The sequence below is a fragment of the Oryx dammah genome, unplaced genomic scaffold (genome assembly GCF_014754425.2).
Source record: "Oryx dammah isolate SB20612 unplaced genomic scaffold, SCBI_Odam_1.1 HiC_scaffold_22, whole genome shotgun sequence".
In the NCBI taxonomy this organism is placed as follows: Eukaryota; Metazoa; Chordata; class Mammalia; order Artiodactyla; family Bovidae; genus Oryx; species Oryx dammah.
This window is the reverse complement of record NW_024070206.1, coordinates 12,077,940-12,097,308: the sequence shown is the minus strand read 5'-3', so window position 1 is coordinate 12,097,308 and position 19,369 is coordinate 12,077,940. Positions and strand designations below refer to the sequence as shown.

The 19,369-nt window shown below is 41.1% G+C and overlaps 1 protein-coding gene across 11 annotated transcripts in view; it reads right to left on the bottom strand.

Moving 5' to 3' along the window:
- The window catches only part of MBD1 (methyl-CpG binding domain protein 1), a 61,613-nt gene that overhangs the window by 11,421 nt on the left and 30,823 nt on the right, over positions 1-19,369 (bottom strand). For 8 of the 11 annotated variants that reach the window (XM_040264483.1, XM_040264484.1, XM_040264477.1 and 5 more), the window contains 3 exons: positions 14,029-14,332; positions 11,652-11,870; positions 8,290-8,292 (listed from right to left, as the gene is read on the bottom strand). In XM_040264483.1, coding sequence (XP_040120417.1) covers positions 8,290-8,292; positions 11,652-11,870; positions 14,029-14,332 — 526 coding nt within the window. Of the gene's footprint in view, positions 1-8,289; positions 8,293-9,270; positions 9,273-11,651; positions 11,871-14,028; positions 14,333-19,369 lie in introns of those variants that run through there. The other 3 variants (XM_040264486.1, XM_040264476.1, XR_005725174.1) reach the window with 3 other exon arrangements.

Genomic DNA, 19,369 nt, shown 5'->3' with positions numbered 1-19,369 from the left:
ATACTATCTAGGTTGCTCATAACTTTTCTTCCAAGGAGTAAGCGTCTTTTAATTTCATGGCTGCAATCACCATCTGCAGTGATTTTGGAGCCCCCCAAAATGAAGTCTGACACTGTTTCCACTGTTTCCCCAACTATTTCCCATGGAGTGATGGGACCAGATGCCATGATCTTCATTTTCTGAATGTTGAGCTTTAAGTCAACTTTTTCACTCTCCTCTTTCACTTTCATCAAGAGGCTTTTTAGTTCCTCTTCACTTTCTGCCATAAGGGTGGTGTCATCTGCATATCTGAGGTGATTGATATTTCTCCCAGCAATCTTGATTCCAGCTTGTGTTTCTTCCAGTCCAGCGTTTCTCATGATGCACTCTGCATATAAGTTAAATAAGCAGGGTGACAATATACAGCCTTGACGGACTCCTTTTCCTATTTGGAACCAGTCTGTTGTTACATGTCCAGTTCGAACTGTTGCTTCCTGGCCTGCATACAGATTTCTCAAGAGGCAGGTTAGGTAGTCTGGTATTCCCATCTCTTTCAGGATTTTCCACAGTTTATTGTGATCCACACAGTCAAAGGCTTTGGCATAGTCAAGAAAGCAGAAATAGATGTTTTTCTGGAACTCTCTTGCTTTTTCCATGATCCTGCGGATGTTGGCAATTTGATCTCTGGTTCCTCTGCCTTTTCTAAAACCAGCGTGAATATCAGGAAGTTCACGGTTCCCGTATTGCTGAAGCCTGGCTTGGAGAATTTTGAGCATTACTTTACTAGCGTTTGAGATGAGTGCAATTGTGCGGTAATTTGAGCATTCTTTGGCATTGCCTTTCTTTGGGATTGGAATGAAAACTGACCTTTTCCAGTCCTGTGGCCACTGCTGAGTTTTCCAAATTTGCTGGGCTTCCGTAGTGGCTCAGAGGGTAAAGCATCTGCATGCAATGTGTGGGAGACCTGGGTTTGATCCCCAGGTAGGGAAGCTCCCCCGGCGAAGGAAATGGCAACCCACTCCAGTATGCCCCGTGAGGGTGGGGGCGCCAGTCCATCGTCCCGGGTGGTGCCGCGGGACCGCACCTGTGCGGGGAGGGCCTCTGGCGGTGAGATCCCGCGGTGGGCCCTGGCTGCCGACTCGCGTCCCCTCCCCCGAGTCGCTTTGAGCCGCTCCCCTTGCGGTGGCGCGCGCCCACCCCACCTCCGCCGCCGGTTCCGTGGCCTTGGCCTCGCGTGGCCGCACCCAGTCGGTGCCCCTCTCCGTCTGTCCGTCCGCCTCAGTCCGCTCTCCGTCTGCTGCTCCCCGGGTGTGTCTCGCTTCCCGGGCCCGCCGCGGCCCCGATCCGTTGCCCGTTTCGCCGCCGCCGCCGCCGTCGCATGCTGGACGAGGGGGAGCAACCGTGATCCCCGCCGCGCCCCCGCTCCGGTGCGCTCGCCCGAGCACAGGTCGGGTCCCCGGTCTTGCCCTCCGCGGGCCGGTCGCCGTGTCCACGCCGCCCGGCATCCCCGGCCCCGCTCTGGGGCGGGTGGACGGAGGGACGCCGAGGGCGCGCGTCGGCCGTCCCCGGTTGTGGCCTGGGCCGGGGTCCCCCGCCCCAGGTGCCGCGGCCGCCGCCGGGGCGGGCACGGCGGAGTGGGGTTGGTGGGAGGAGGGTATGAGAATGTAAAACAGTGAAGCCACTTTGGAAAACAATTTGTAGATTCTTCACAGGCTTAAACATAGAGTCAGTAATTCTACTTGGTATATGCACAAGAGCAACAAAAATATATGTCCAAAGAAATTCACATATGAATGCTCATATTAACATTATTCAAAATAGCAACAACGTAGACACAAATCAAATGTCCATGAAGGACAAACATATAAACAAAATATGATATATCCATACAATGAGATATTATTCAGTCATATAGTCTGCTGCTGCTACTGCTGCTAAGTTGCTTCAGTCGTGTCTGACTCTGTGTGACCCCATAGACGGCAGTCCACCAGGCTCCCCCATCCCTGGGATTCTCTAGGCAAGAATACTGGAGTGGGTTGCCATTTCCTTCTCCAATGCATAAAAGTGAAAAGTCAAAGTGAAGTCGCTCAGCCGAGTCCGACTCTTAGCAACCCCATGGACTGCAGCCTACCAGGCTCCTCCATCCATGGGATTTTCCAGGTACTGGAGTAGGGTGTCATTGCCTTCTCCAACTCATATAGTCTACAACATGGATAAACCTTAAAAACATTGTGGATGTGAGAGTTGGACTATAAAGAAAGCTGAACACTGAAGAATTGATGCTTTTGAACTGTGGTGTTGGAGAAGACTTGAGAGTCTCTTGGACAGCAAAGAGATCAAACCAGTCAATCCTAAAGGAAATAAGTCCTGAATATTCACTGGAAGGACTGAAGCTGAAGCTGAAACTCCAATACTTTGGCCACTTGATGCAAAGAAGTGACTCATTAGAAAAGACCCTGATGCTGGGAAAGATTAAAGGCAAGAAACCTGGTGTGCTGTAGTCCACAGGGCTGCAAAGAGTCAGACATGACTGAGCAACTGAACTGAACTGAAGTGAAAGAACCCAGTCAAAAGATCCCATAATATATAATTTCATTCATATGAAAGTCCAGAATAGGAAATCAAAAGAAATTTAGGAAGGCTATTAGTAGTTGCTCTGGTCTAGGGGTGAAGAGGAAGAGAGAAAGTGGGATAACAAAAAACGTTCTAAAATCAACTGTGGTGATGGTGGCACTAAAATCCACTGAAATGTACATTTTAGATGGATGAATTGTATGTTTTATGAATGATACCTTAATGAAGCTGTTAAGTAAAATAAGATGATCCAATTGAGAACAAAAAGCTGAACAACAAAAATAGTAAGAAAGAAAGGAACAGAGGAAGGGAGGAAGGAAAAGAAAGAGAAATAAACAATTCAATTAGAAAACTGGGCAAAAGATATCAGAAGATATTTCACTGAAGAGGATACAAGCAAGCATATTAAAAGTTGGTCAACATCATTAGCTATTATTGAAATGCAAATTGAAAACAAAATGAGGCTGGTTGGAAGGTCAAGTGTGGACAACTCTGAGTTAAAAACTCTAAGGGGACCCAGTGGCCCAGGGGGACCCCACAACTTTTGTGAATTTTACCTCCTGGAGTTCTACCAGTTTCTCACGGTAAATATCTGAGAAAAATCCCTTCATATGTATGGCAAGCGGAGGGGAAAATGTACTATTCTGAAATACACTAGAGCATTCTATCCTTCTTAATGAGGTTTGCCCTCAGGGGAAAGTACTTAACCAAAGATTAACCTGCTGGGGTTTTATCAGAGCTTCACTCATCTGAGGAATCAAGCCTGGGCAACCTCTAGTCTTCCATGCAGGAAAAGTGAAATACCATAGTCAAGGTTTCTAGTAGCTAGTAGTAGTAGTGAAAGTCACTCAGTCGTGTCTGACTCTTGCAACCCCATGGACTGTAGCCCGCCAGGCTCCTCTGTCCATGGGATTCTCCAGGCAAGAATACTGGAGTGGGTTGCCATTTCCTTCTCCAATGCATGAAAGTGAAAAGTGAAAGTGAAGTCGCTCAGTCTGCTGAGCTTACCCTCTACTATGGTTATTACCACAAAGACTCAAAGCCGGTGGAAAATACTAGATGAGGCCTGACTCCCTCTCTGTAAGACAGGTTTTGTCCAATGAATCTATCACTTCTTTGAATAGAGCAACCCAGATGACCTAGATTTTATCTCCAATCTTGAATAGGCTCCAATTGACCCCCAATCCAGATAATTCTTCCTACAGAGAATCCCCTCAAAGTACAAGGCCATGCTCTTCCACATTTTGGGGGATTCAACCCAGCAGAGGATCAATAAAGCCACTGAGGCCTTACTGTTAAAATAGAAATGGCACCTTCAGTAAAGGACTAAATCTGATGTCAAGGGTCTTTCCAAACTACAGGAAAATGTAATTTTCCCCCACGCCCAGCCCTTTGCTCACTGACAGCAAGGTGCAGCTAGTGGCACACTCATGCCAGTCCCTCTAGCAGCTTGGGGAACCCCTTACAACCAATTTCCTGCCACAGAAAGGGAGTTGATGTTCTTCACCATTGGAAGCACCACCATTGTAAACATAGGCCATGGTGCATCCCTAGTATAGGACAGCTCTCGTGGCTCAGCTCAGTTGGCAGAGTTAGGGGCAGTGTACCTGTATCTATAACAGACCATAAAAATGAGACTCATAAGGGCACACATTTTTACTCACATCCGGGAGGTGGCCAAAGGATTCGCAGTCTAGTCTGGGCAATGGCAAAAGGATAACCTCATGATTCGGGGAAAGTATATACGGGGCGCCTCCATTTGGAAAGATATAGCCAACTCACGCATGTCAGTTATGATCACTCAGGTCAATACACACACATACGCACAACAGCAAACACCAGAAGTTTATAGTAACAACATGACAGACTCATCCAAACGACATCCCTGGACACAAAGTATCAAGAACAACCCTGGACATAACTATTGCTCAGTGCCATACCCACTAACAGAGTGGACCCATATTATATGAGGCCACAGGGGAATGACAGCACTTGCTGACTGGCGTACAGGTATAGCATGCCCTTTATCCCAGCTCTGACCAAAGTGGCGGTAGATAATTGCTTCCTTTGTCCCCCAAAAATGTCTGGAAATATCCTTGGTGGAGACATATGCCCTGGATGACAGACTATTCCAGATGGCATCTTGATTTTATCAGGCTGCTGTTGCCCTTCACAAGATCTAATAGGTATGCACCACCATCATCCATACCTTCACTGAAGGCCTGCTGGCTACTTTGCATTATGTAATCTCCTTCTTAATCAAGTATGTGCTCATCCCCTTTGACACACCAATGTAGATTCAGATCCAAGTACCCATCTCACCTCCCAGGTTGTTCTGTCATGGGCCCTAGCATATGGAATCTTGTGGAATTCTACTTAGGTTCAGCCTCAAGAGGTTAGACTCACAAAAAGGCACAATGGCCTCAGTTCAGTTCAGTTCAGTCGCTCAGTCGTGCCTGACTCTCTACGACCCCATGAACTGCAGCATGCCAGGCCTCCCTGTCCATCACCAATTCCTGGAGTTTACCCAAACTCATGTCCATTGAGTCGGTGATGCCATCTAACCATCTCATCCTCTGTCGTCCCCTTCTCCTCCTGCCTTCAATCTTTCCCAGCATCAGGGTCTTTTCAAATGAGTCAGCTCTTCGCATCAGTGGCCACAATGGGCTAATCAAAGACATATTCCTCAAGCTTTTATACAGTTATATATTGTGCCCCAAACAGACAGAAATTTGGCCCCAGGCTGTGCTGCTGCTGCTGCTAAGTCACTTCAGTCGTGTCCGACTCTGTGTGACCCCATAGATGGCAGCCTACCATGCTCCCCCGTCCCTGGGATTCTCCAGGCAAGAACACTGGAGTGGGTTGCCATTTCCTTCTCCAATGCATGAAAGTGAAAAGTGAAAGTGAAGTCGCTCAGTCGTGTCTGACTCTTCGTGACCCCACGGACCGTAGCCTACCAGGCTCCTCCGTCCATGGAATTTACCAAGCAAGAGTACTGGAGTGGGGTGCCATTGCCTTCTCCAATATGTACTTACCAGTCATCTCCAAAGACTTCCCTGTTAGTACTGAAAGCAAACCCCCACTCCTTTGACGTTAGAGAGGATGGAATTCACACCCACTCACCAGATGAGTACTGCCTTTACCATTTTGATTATTTGATGTCTCTCTGTCTTCCACATGCTGGTGGTCCAGTCAAGGGTGGGTTGTGCATGCAATATGATTGAAAGCCTGAGAGGACAAATTCCCACCAAATTGCTTAGAATCATTTTACAGATTTTATTGACCCAGAAGATAACTAGGGCCACTGGCTATGCCTCACTATTCAGGTTATAAAAGACTAGTTAATTAAAAATTCGTCACAAGTTTTGTGAGAGATTGAAATTATAGCTCCAGGACCCCCTAGCTGAACTGTGTGGATCTGAGTGGCCCTGAGATCCACTGTGTGGAAAAGTGGCCCTCAACCTAGTTGTTGCCAACCACATTAGGATATGAAATCCAAAAGGGACCCTGGGATCTAGCTGCCTCTACCAGCAGGTGTGGGTTGGGCCCCTACCTGACATTAGATGAAGAGATAAACGACCTCTTGCTCCAAAGCAACTATCTCCTACCTTTGGCCAGTATCCAAATTGCTGGTCCAAAGAAGACCCCTTTGCATGGACATAAAAATATTTTAGTCTGTTTGTGTCTCTAGGTCTGAAGAGGGTCTCTTGTAGGCAGCAATGAGTCTTGTTTTTATACACATTCAGCCAAAGCAGTCTGTGTCTTTTGGTTGGACCATTTAATCTATTTACATTTAAGGTGATTATCAATATATGTGTTTCTACTGCCATTTTCTTAATTGTTCTGGCTTTGTTTTTGTAGGTCTTTATTCCCTTCATCTTTTGTTCTCTTCTCTTATGTTTCCTGCATAGAGAATCCCTTCAGAATTTGAGGTAAAGCTGATTTGGTGGTGCTGAATTCTCTTAGCTCTTGTGTAGTCTGTAAAGTTTTTGATTTCTCTGTCAAATCTGAATAAGAGCCTTGCTGGGTAGAGTATTCTTCGTTGTAGGTTTATCCCTTTCATTACTTTAAATATATCATGCAACTCCCTTCTGGCCTGCAGAGTCTGCTGAAAAAACAGCTGACAACCTTATGGGAATTCCCTTGCATGTTATTTGTTGCTTTCCTCTTGTTGTTTTTAATATTTTTTTCTTTATGTTTGATTTTTGTTAGTTTGATTAATACGTGTCTTGGCGTGTGTCTCCTTGGGTTTATTCTGTATGGGACTCTCTGAACTTCCTGGACTTGGGTTACTATTTCATTTCCCATGTTAAGGAAGTTTTCAACTATAATCTCTTCAAATATTTTCTCAGGCCCTTTCTCTTTCATCTGTTTCACTTCTTCTGAGATCCCTATAATGTCAATGTGGGTGCATTTGATGTTGTTCCAGGGGTCTCTGAGACTGTCCTCATTTCTTTTCATTCTTTTTTCTTTATTCTGTTCCATGGCAGTGCTTTCCACCATTCTGTCTTCCAGCTCACTTACCTGTTCTTCTGCCTCAGTTATTCTGCTATTGATTCCTTTCAGAGTATTTTTCATTTCAGTTATCCTATTGTCCATCTCTGTTTGTTCTATAGTTCTTCTAGGTCTTTGTTAAACATCTCTTGCATCTTCTTAATCTGTGCCTCCATTCTTTTTCCAAAATCTTAGATCATCTTTACTATCACTATTCTGAATTCTTTTTCAAGTAGATTGCCTATCTCCTCTTCATTAATTGTTCTTACAGATTTTTATCTTACTCTTTCATCTGCAGCAGATTTCTCTGTCATCTAATTTTGTCTAACTGACTGCTTGTGGTCTCCTTTCTGCAGGCTGCAGGACTGTAGTTCCTTTTGCTTCTGGTGTCTGCCACCTGGTGGGTGAGATGGTTACTGAGCAGGGTCTCCCCTTCGCTCTGTGGTTGTCACTGCCCTGTCAGGCGCATGATCTGCTCGTAGTTGTTGAGACAGAGGCCTTGAGATCTGTTTCTTAGCTGTGTTTCCTATCTGCAGTGCAAGGTCGGTGGGCTTAGAGCACTCCACTGGGAGAGGGGCCTCTGAGGATTCCTGCTCTCGGGCTGTACACCTAGGAGTGTGCTCTGTTGTGTCGCTTTTCACACACTTGAAGGCTCAGAAAGTACACTGTTGTTGGCACTGTTCTCTCTTCCACCTTAACCATGGCTATGCTGACAAATGGCCCTGAGGACTCTCAGGTCATTTTCACTAGGCCACTGGTGCAGATCTGCTGAGGTCATGTCCCAGGACTGCAGTAGTCACGTGCCTGGACCCATTCAAGGGTCCCTAGGACCTATGGGGCTGGAGGAGGCTATGGCAGGGGTGGCGGTTAGGCCCACTGGGGCCAGGGCAGCCAGAGGAGGCTTTGATGGGGGCAGCACTTGGCCCTACAGGGGCCTGCTTGGCCTGAGGATGCTTTGGCTTTGGATCAGGCAAGCACCCCTCTTAATGCCCACAGAGGCCAAGGAGAGGACAAAAATTAAGATCAGAAATGAAAGCATGGACATCACTATATTTACAAACCCCATGGCCGTTAAAAATGATAAGAAATACTATGAACAACTCTATGCCCACAATTTGATATCCTAAAGAAAATGAACCAATTCTTTGAAAGATACAATCTGCCAAAATTCACACAAGAAGAAAAGGACAATCTAAATGGGCCTATATCTATTATTAAAAAGCTGAATTAATAATTAATAACTTTCTGAAACAGAAAGCACTGGTCCCTGATGAGTTCACTGGTGAATTCTACCAAACATTTAAGGAAGGAATTATATCAAATCTCTACAACCTCTTTCACAATGGAAGCAGAAGGAATATTTCCTAACTCATCCTATGAAGCCAGAATTACCCTAATACCAAAAGTGAAAAAAGACATTATGAAAAAAGAAAATTATACACTTATCTTTCTCATGAACATAGATGCAAAAATTCTCAACAAAATAGTAAATTGAATCCAACAATGTATAAAAAGAATTCTACAACATGACCAAATAAGATTTATCCTAGGTAGCAAGGCTGGTCCAATATTCAAAAATCAATTAATGTAATCCATCACATCAACAAGCTAAAGAAGAAAAACCATATGATCATATCAATAAAAACAGGAAAAACATTTGACAGAATCCAATACCCATTCATCTTAAAAAATTATATATTTGATCTTTATCCTCGTTTCTGGCAGAGCTCCTAAAATCCTTAGAATTTCCTATGTAATGAAACAAATAAAGTTATCTTTTGTTGTGTTAATGAGGTGACTTCTGGATCACACCTAAGTTTGCCAGGAGAACCAACTGCGTGGTTATTGCATTGAAACTTTCAGTCCCACTTCCCTGATCTTTGGGCCGAGGAGGTTTGGAGAGTCAATCAATCACCCAATGGCAATGACTTAACCAATCACGTCTATGTAATGAAGCCTACATGAAAACCCAAAGGAGAGGGTTCAGAAAGCTTCAGGTTGGGGAACCAGAATGATTTCACCAGGCCATGCCCCAAACTCCGTGAGGACGGAAGCTCCTTTGTTCAGGACCTCCTCATCTTATATATCTCTTCATCTGGCTGTTTATTTGTATCCATTAATACCATTTGTAATAAACTGGTAATCTAGTGAGAAAACTGATTTCCTGAGTTCTGTCAGGTGTTCTAGCCAATTAATCAAACACAAAGAGGGGTCTGTGGGAACTTCTGATTTACAGCCAGTCTGTCAGGGAAGAACTTGGATTTGTAGTTGGCATCCTGAGTTGGAGGGTGATCACCTGAACTTTCAGTTTGTAGCCAGGTGGTCAGAAGCACAGGTAACTATCTAGGCTCAAAACCGGTATCTGAGGTGGGGGGCAGTTTTATAGAACTGCTCCCTGTACTGTGGAATCGGATGCTACCTCCAGGTCGACAGCACCAGAACTGAGCTGAGTTATAGGACACCCTATGGATGTGAGAGCTGGACCATAAAGAAGGCTAAGCGCCGAAGAATTTATGCTTTAGAACTGTGGAGAAGACTCTTGAGAGTCCCTTGGAGAGCAAGGAGATCAAACCAGTCAGTCCTAAAGGAAATCAACCCTGAATATTCATTGGAAGGGCAGATGCTGATGCTGAAACTCCAATACTTTGGCCACCTGATGTGAAGAACTGACTCATTAGAAAAGACCCTGATGCTGGGAAAGATTGAAGGCGGGAGGAGAAGGGGGCGACAGAGGATGAGATGGTTAGATGGCAATACCTACTCAACTGACATGAGTTTGAGTAAACTCTGGGAGCTGGTGAAGGACAGGGGAAGCCTGATGTGCTGCAGTCCATGGGGTTGCAAAGAGTCAGACACAACTGAGCGACTGAACTGACAGGATACCCAGCTCTTGTCTGAGTATTGCCTGAAGTCTACTCTACACACTGGAACTGGGTTTGGAACCCTTAATGCTCCATATCACATGACATCAGGGAAATTAAAATTAAACAGCAATGAGACACCAATACACACCTATTGGAGCAGTCTAGAAAACTGACAACACCAAATACTGACCAGGACGCTGAGCAACAGGAGCTCTCATTCATTACTGGTGGGAATGCAAAACAGTATAGACCATTAGGAAGACGGTTTGGCAATTATAAAACTACACATATCTTACCACATGCTTCAGCAAACATGCTCATGTTATTTACCCAAATGAGTTGAAAACTTATGTGCACACAAAAATCTGCATAAGAATGTAAATAGCAACTTTTCATGTGCTGTGCTGTGCTAAGTCACTCAGTTGTGTCCAGTTCTTTGCAACTCCATGAACTACAGCCTGCCAGGCTCCTCTGTCCATGGGATTCTCCAGGAAAGAATACTGGAATGGGTTGCCATCCAGAGGATCGTCTTGATACAGGGATCGAACCTGCATCTCTTAAGTCTCTTGCACTGGTAGGGGGATTCTTTATCACTAGCACCACCTGGGAAGCCCAACTTTATTCATAATCACCAAAACAATCAAGGATGTCCTTCAGAAGGTAAATGGATAAATATACTGTAGTACGTCCCTACAATGGAATATATTCAGTGATAGAAGAGCTATGAAGCTATGAAAAGATATGGAGGGAACTTAGAAGCATATTAGTTAGTGAAAGAAAATATGAAAAACCTATAAACTATGTAATTCCAAAGGTATGACCATCTGGAAAAGCCAAAACTCTGGAGACAGCAAAAATATCAGGTTTCCGAGGGTTTGGGGTAGAAAGAGGGAAGAACATGGGGCGCACAGAGGATTTTTAGGCTGCTGAAATTACTCTGTATGATACTCTCATGGGAGATACACGCCATCACACATTTGCCCAAACCTATAGATATGCAACACCAAAGAGTGGATCTACTATAAACTATGAACTTTAGGCGATCATAATGTGTAGGCTCATTGATTGTAACAAATGTACCACTCTGGTGGAGAATGTTGTGAATGGGGAAGGCTATGCATGTGTCGGGGCAGGAACATATGGGAAATTTCTGTACCTTTTGCTCACTTTTGCTGTGAACCTAAAACATCCCTGAAAAGTAAAGTCAACTGAAACAAAACAAAACAAATCATAATACCTTTAGGAAAAATACAACACCCTAAAGAGTTCAATATAAATTTCAAAGAAACAGCTAAATAAATATTGGAATGATTTTCTCTACTCTCTTTGCTGTCAGAACTATACATCCTTCAAAGTCTAGCTTGAACGCCCCTTCTTCAGTGAAGTTTTCCCCAGTTTCTGGACATACTTAGTCACTCTGCTTCCTGTGACACCATCCTGCTATCACAGTACTAACACCATGCTATAGAGCAGGAGTTCTCAAAATAGACTGAGCATCAGAATCACCTGAGAGAGCTTGTTAAAACACAGGCTTCTTATCCCTGCCATAGATCTGAATATGGGGATTCTGATTCTGGAGCCGATGAATTTCTGACATCCTTCTAGATGACACTGATGCTGTGGTTCATGGACCACACTTACAGAAGCAGTGTTACGGTTTATTCTACACGTGGCTGGCTCTCATAAGACTGACCCAAGGAACCTCTCCAGCACATAATAGGCATTGAGTAAGCGTCTTACTTTTTTTTGCTTCTTTTTATCGGTCTCATCCTGTAAATTTTGAAGGGCATTTTGCATGAGCTTCATGTTCAAATCCTGCTCTTCTCTGTATTCCTGCTGCATACGCTCCATCTTCTCTTGGAGGGCTTTTTGCAAAGCGGCACTTATTTCCTGTTTTGTCTTCTGTTTCTTTAGCTTATTCTGTTCATTCTCAAGTTTCACCTGTGCATTTTCATTTTCCTAAGGCAGAACAATAATGAAGATAATGCATCAGTACAGTTGGACAAAACAAAAAAGTTAATGCATTTCATTTAAGAGGTGAGAATAAAGGGTTTCTTGGAAAGCACACACTCCTGGGTGTAAAGGGACTATGAGACATAAAACTTGACTTTTCATTGCTGAATCAACAATAAGGCTTTGTGAAATTGCTGTGTGTGATTATAAAGTAATAATAGTGTGGAGTTCAAAATGCAGAAAAGTATAACGATAAATCACTTTTATTCTTAGTAACTATTCACCTACTAACCATTCTCAACATTTTGGTGTGTTGACCTTCCAGACTTTAGTCTTCCATGCGTATCTGCATATCTAGATTTGGATACATTATTAACCAGCAATTAGAGTCTAAGAATGGAAATGTGCACATCAGTCAAATATACAAAAGTAAATTAAGCATTTTGTTCTTTAAAAGTACTCCCCATTCCTCTCATTTTCTTATCTATCTGACCCTCCTGGATGACTAATCAAGCAGTTTTAACTGGGGCACCAACGCTGCTGGGTGTTGGGAGTTTGGTAGAAAATCTGGGTATGGTATAAAGTGAGGCATTAATCCTCCCACCAAAGGCATTTGAACTCTACTGAAGGATAAGTCCTTTCCCAGCTGGGACAGGAGATGACACAGTTATAGTGAGGAGAGATACAAGTCCCAGCTGACTTGATCTGAGACTCACAACAGCCATGAATACCATGATTTTTGGCTTTCCATTAACGCCATGAGCAGTAAATCCACACTGAATTGTGAGAGTTAAATGAGGTAATATAAGTGAAAATACTCTGCAGTATTTAAGGCAAAACAGTGGACATCAAACATAAAAGCCAGTGGTATAGTAGGCCACATTTTTTAAAAAGTAAGATTGACTACAGGAAGCAGCAATCATCCAACTCAAACTATAAAACAGGCAGAGATGGAAATAGGAGAGAATTGTTCAAGACTAAGAAACCTACAAGTAGTTTACTATGTCTTGGTTTCCCCATAACAGATTTTACACTGTTATGCTGAGGCACTGAATTAACTACATCCCCTTTCAATCTCAAATATGCCCAGATTTGAATGATAAACAGTCACTCTTTCAAAAAGACTTATGACAGGACAGCAATGTTTGGATCCCAATTTAAACGTCAAATAACTTAGACAATAGTGGAAATTTGATACTGATTTTCGATGATAACAATGAATTATTATTAATTTTTTAGGTTCGAAAATGTATAAGAAAAGTCCTTAATTATATTGTTGTTGAGATGCATACTCAATAACAAGAATGTATTTAAAGGGGAAATGACATGTGTGGGGCAAATTGTAAGTCAAAAATGGAAGGGGGTAGAATACAGGAAATCAATAAATCAAAATATAACAGCTGTTGAAACTGGGAGATTGGTACACAAGGGCTCATGGGACTCTCCACTTCTGTGTATTTGAAAATGTTCACATTATTACTATTTAATATAACAGTATTGTTATAACACATGTTATGATTATAACATTTAAAGGGTGGAATTTATGTAACATATAAATTACAAAATAATAGTGTTAAAGAACCTATCAGTGGCTGCTAGTGGTTAGGGTTGAGGATAGTGATAAAAGAAAATTTACATTTTGAGGATAAACAAGAGAATTTAAACATAAAATTCTCTCTGCCAATTAGGGCCTCCTCCCTCCCTCTTTACAGTGCAATATGCATCTTATTACACATTAACCAGACCTCCTCAAAGATGAGAATGCCTTCTTCACAGTAAAAATCAATTTTTATTTCCTTTCTTCTGACATTAGTAATGGAACTTCTTAGATGAGTATTCTTTCCGAATTCTGTAAGGGGCCATGGTGACTTACTGCTTGCTTTGTATGTGCTTATCTGGACTATTTATATTTGATGAACTCTATGTAAAATACCAGTGTGTCATTTTGATGTATGACCCTTTGACTTGAAAAGGTATATGAATGTGCCTTCAACCACTAACAGGCAGAGCAATTCTCAGAGCTTCTGAGAGTCTGTCTCCCATATTATAATCCTTGGTTTGGCTTGAATAAAATTCTCCTTTTCTCCTTAAGCAGGCCTGCAAACCGGGTATTGTACCCAGTGAGTTCACCATTCTACCACAAGTAGAATTTGTAAAAACCCACCATAAGGCGTGCCTCTTCCTCCTTCAGCCGCTGCTCGGCCTGCCTTTGCCCCTGGATGCAAGTGACCTGGGCATTTAGCCCCACGCGCGTGTTCTCCACGAGCTCCTTCTGCCTCCTCTCCTCCTCAGCCTCTCGCCTTTCTTTGGCCAGGCGGTCTTCCTCCCAGAGCTTTGAGAACATCTGCTCTTCCACCACCTTCTGCCTTTTCAGCTCCTCCTTAAACGCTATCTGAGCTTTCCGATCCTCGCACACCGCCTTCTGATGGATACAAAACAGCTCAGCGCGTAGCTCCTGGCAGCGTTCCCTGAAAGGGCAATTTAAAAAAGAAATCGGGCCTTTCATAAGACATTGTTCTCTTTAGACACAAATCTGCACTGTCAGACACTGAAGTGAGAAAGTTAAAGAACTGGACGCGGATACACATCGGGGAGCAGCAAGGAGGAAGACACCAGGATGCCACAGACAAAATCCAGGCCCTGGAGTCAAGCGGTGCAGCCTCTGAATCCTGGTTCTGACGTTTCCTGTGTGACCTTGGGTCACAAACTCTATCTGAGCTTATTTTTATATCTGTAAAAGAACTGTCTTTTAAGGTTCTGCTAAGGTTCAGAGATAAATGGATGTAAATACCTGGTAGATAATAGGAACTCAGTGAATGGTAATTACTGTGATTACTATGGAGGAAACAGAAGAGGAACAAGTCCCTGCAACATTACAGTTAGATTAAGGCTTTAGTAGAAAGAGACCCTGCATGTACACCCAAGAAGAGATCCAAGGATAGAGTCTGCATGACCACAGTGACGCTTCCCTATTGCCTCTGGATTCCAGGCAGGGCAGGACACATGTCTACTAAAGGGCTTACCGTTAGAGTTGAGAAAACAGTCCTATTCTTGCCTTTTGGCAACCAGGTTTATGTCACCATTCAAGAGGAAATGTTATTTCAGTAAGTGTTTAGACCTTATCCTTTCTTCAGCTTTCTTCAGATGTTCATCATTGAGCCCATTTTTAATATAAGAGCTGTAAAATTCAACACTGACTGTACTTTAGAATTATTCAGCTATATTTTCTAAACTCCACTCTTCCTTTCCTCCAGATCAGACTTGTTAAACTAGAATATCAGGGGATAAGTCCCATCTGCATTTTTTTTAAGAGTGCCTCATGTGGTTCTGACATTTAGACAAGTTTGAGAGAACATTTGATGGGAAGGCTTTAAAAAAAAAATCAATTCTTCCTGTCTTCTAAATCAAATTCTACATGAAGAAGCTAAAGTCTGGAGAATGAGCTCAACAAAGAATTTTAAAGAAATTTGAATTGCTAAGACTGAAAGAAAGGATGAGGTCTAGACTCTTATTACCCAAGGGTGGCCAATATCACACAAAATGACATTTGTCAGATGCAGTTGAGTATTGTTTACCATTTGATGAGGATTAGTCTCATTTCTCTAAGCGAATCTCTGTGAGAGCTGGGATTCAGGATATATTTCAGAAACATATGACCCATACTACTTACCCAATGGCCAAAAATAATTGTTGGTTTAACTGATACATAATTATACTGATTAGCAACATAGCAGCCATCCACATTCTGTGGAAGGTGCAATAGGTAACAGAAGCTGAAATTACTAGGTTACAAAAAAGAAAAACCACACACTTTAACACTGAAAAAAAAAATTCATCTGTCTAGAATTCATCAGTGAAATTCTCAGATTTGGCCATGATAACTTACTAAAGTCCTTCTCAATCCCATGATTCATATTCTAACAAAGCTATTCAGTTAATGGAAATCTAAAACCTAAGAAATATGGCTTATATTTAAAATTTTTATTTAAAATAAACTCTTTATTCCTAAGTATAAAACTAATACATGCTCATTGGAGAAAAACTATAAAATAAAATTATGAAGATACTATAAATAATGCTAGTCCTACTATTAAGAGATAAACACTATTAGTATGTTAATATATATTTCTTTCCTATGTATGTATCTTTTTACTAGAATTGGGGTCTTTCTGCATATCTATATCTCCTGTATTTTAATTTTTCCACCTATCATTTTATTGGGGTATTTTCTCATGAAATATTCTCTAAAATATTTTCTAACTTCAAAACTTTATTATAGTTTAATAAGCTGCATAGTAGAAACTAGAGTCTATAAATACATCACAGTTTACTTAAATATTCCCTTGTCTGATAAGCATAAATGTTACTTCTGGCTTTTATTACAATGTTGCAACGAACATGGTTTCTGTCACTCTTTCTGTTTATTGCTAATGATTTTTTTAAGGTAATTCCTTCCTTAATATAAAACCAGAGTACAAAAACATTCTTAAGGCAGTTAGTTGATGATACATGCTGCCAAAAAGACCAGAAGTGATACCATATGAAAGAACTCATATCATATTCATTTTTTTTAGATCAGTAGGTCTTCAAACTTTTTTGATTATTCATGTCTTTCAGTAAAAAAATTCTAAGCACCCACAATATTATTTATAAATTATATGAGGTTATTAATATGTAACTATATCATATAAATTAGCTAGCTACAAAAATTAAAATGAGCTGAGCTAAAAAGCATCAAATAGAATACCTACCTATTTTAATGATAATAATTACTGATAAGAGGAAAACTTTTTGTCGGTGCTTTACATGGTACTTTTACATATAAAATCTTATTTCATCCTCATAAGGACCTTATAACTTAGATGGGGCAGCAAGTATTATCCCCATTTCAGAGTTAAAGAAATCAAATATCAGGGAGCCAAAATCTCTTTCCAAGTCACAAAGCCAGGAGTAATAATATTATAAACAATAGTTATTAAGTGCCTTTCATTTGCCAGGCACTGTTCTAAGCAGTTTACATGTCTGAACTCTTACAGTCTTCATAACAACCAATATTGCAACAAACACTCATAACAACCAATATTGCAACAAACACTATTGTAAGCTCATTATTACTATTATTTTATCCTCAGTTTGCAGATGAGGAAATGAAGGCACAGAGCAATATTGGGTAGCAAAGGTATCCACTGACAAAATGAAGGGACAAGCTACTGAATAGAGAAAACATTTGCAAATGACATGACTGATAAGGGGTTAATATCCAACATATAAAAACAACCCATACAACTCAATTAAGAAAAAACCAATTTAAAATGGACAGAGGAACTGAAGACATTTTTCCAAAGAGGACATGCAAATAGTCAACAGGCACATGAAAAGATGATTGGCGTATCATCAGGGAAATGCAAATCAAAACCACAGTGAGAGAACACCCTGGCAGTCCAGTGGTTAGGACGTCACGTTTTCACTGCCGAGTGCCTGGTTTCAATCCCTGGTCAGGGAATTAAGATCCCATAAGCGACACAGTGTGACCGAGAGAAAAAGGAACAAAACAACAATGAGATTCCAGTTGCACTTGCTTGTCCGAATGGCTAGCATGAAAAAGAACACAAATGACAAAGTTGGCAAGGATGTTATGCAGCCACGGTGGAAGACAGTATGAACGCTTCTCAAAAAACTAAAAATAAAACTAGCGCATGACCCAGCAATCACACACCTATGTACATATCAGAAAAAAACAAACAACAACAAAAAAACCCCCAAAGCTAAAAACACTAATTCAACACATGCACCACAATGATAGCAGCATCATTTATAATTGTCAAAATACGAAAGCAACATAAGTGTCCATTAACAGATGAATGGGTAAAGATGTGGCACAGATAGACAACAGACTATGCAGCCATAAAAAGGAATAGAGTTTTGCCATCTGCAGCAAAATGGATGGACTGGAGGGCATTATGCTAAGTAAAATAAGTCAGAGAAAGAGAAGTACTGTATGTTACCACTTATATGTGGAATCTAGAAAATACAATAAGCTAGTGAATATAACAAAAAAGAAGCAGACTCATGGATATAGAAATCAAACTAGTAGTTACCACTGGAGAGAGGCAAGTGGGAAGGGGCAATACAGGAGGAGGGGATAAAAACATTTTTTTTCACAGTGTACTCAAAAGCATGATCCGTAAAAGAAAAATCGATAAATTGGATTTCATCAAAATTAAAAACCTTTTCTCTGTGAAAGACCCCACTAAGAGGATTTAAAAAAAAAAAAAAAACAAGCTACAGACCAGGAAAAAATATTTCAAAACTATATATCCTACAAAGGACTCATATCTGGAATATACAAAGAATTCTCACTACTCAACAGCTAATCCAATTAGAAAATGGGCAAAAGACATGAAGATATATTTCACCAAGTTGAATATACACATGGCAAATAAGCATATGAAAAGTTGCTCAACATCACAACCAATTAAGAAAATGCCAATTAAGACCACAATGAAATATCACTGCACACCTCTGTCCTAATAATGACAGTATCAAAAGCTGGCAAAGATATGAAAAAACTTGATCTTTTATACATTACTGGTAGAAATATAAAATCATACAGCCATGTTGGAAAATAATTTATTAGTTTCTTACAAAATTAAGCATACATATAAGACCAGCTTATGGCAATTATCTGAGAGAAAGGAAAATTTATGTTCACACAAATATATGAACACAAATGTTCATATTAGATTCATTCATAATAGATAAAAACTAGAAACAATCAAAATGTATGTCAATGAGTGAATGGTTTACAGAAATTTAAATACATCCACACAATGGAATACTACTCAGCAATAAAAATGACTATTAACACATGCAACAATTTAGATGAACTTCAAAGACAATTCATTGACTGAAAAGGCCAATTTTGACAGATCACCTACTGTACAAGTTCATATATACAATATCAGGAAATTATGAAGATGAGGGTGAGCATGGTAGTTGTGACTATAAAGGGAAGCACAGGAAGACCCATGTGCTGATTGGATAGTTCTGTGTCTTGATTGTGTGGGGTATTAGATGGATCTACATAGATGATAAAATGGCACAGAACTATACTTATACATTATGCCAATGTCAATTTCCTTGTATGATATTGTGTTGTAACCACTGAAGGAAAACTGGGGTAAGAATATATGATATTTCTGTACTATCTTTGCAATTTCTATGAATATCTAATTATTTACAAGTAAATAGTTTTAAAAGTCCCTGGTTATCTTGTTGTTATTATTCATTTCCTTTCATCATTGTTACTGAAAGTAATTTTGTTGTTTAGAAGACCTGGAACAATAAAAATGACCCATTCTAATTATCAAATATTTCAGGTATGCCACTAAATATACTGAAAGAAATTAACGTACTTATCTGCCGGAAGACATGTACAAGAATGTCCACAGCAGCTTTATTCATAAGGGTCCGAAACTGGAGACACATGAAACGCCTATAACCTG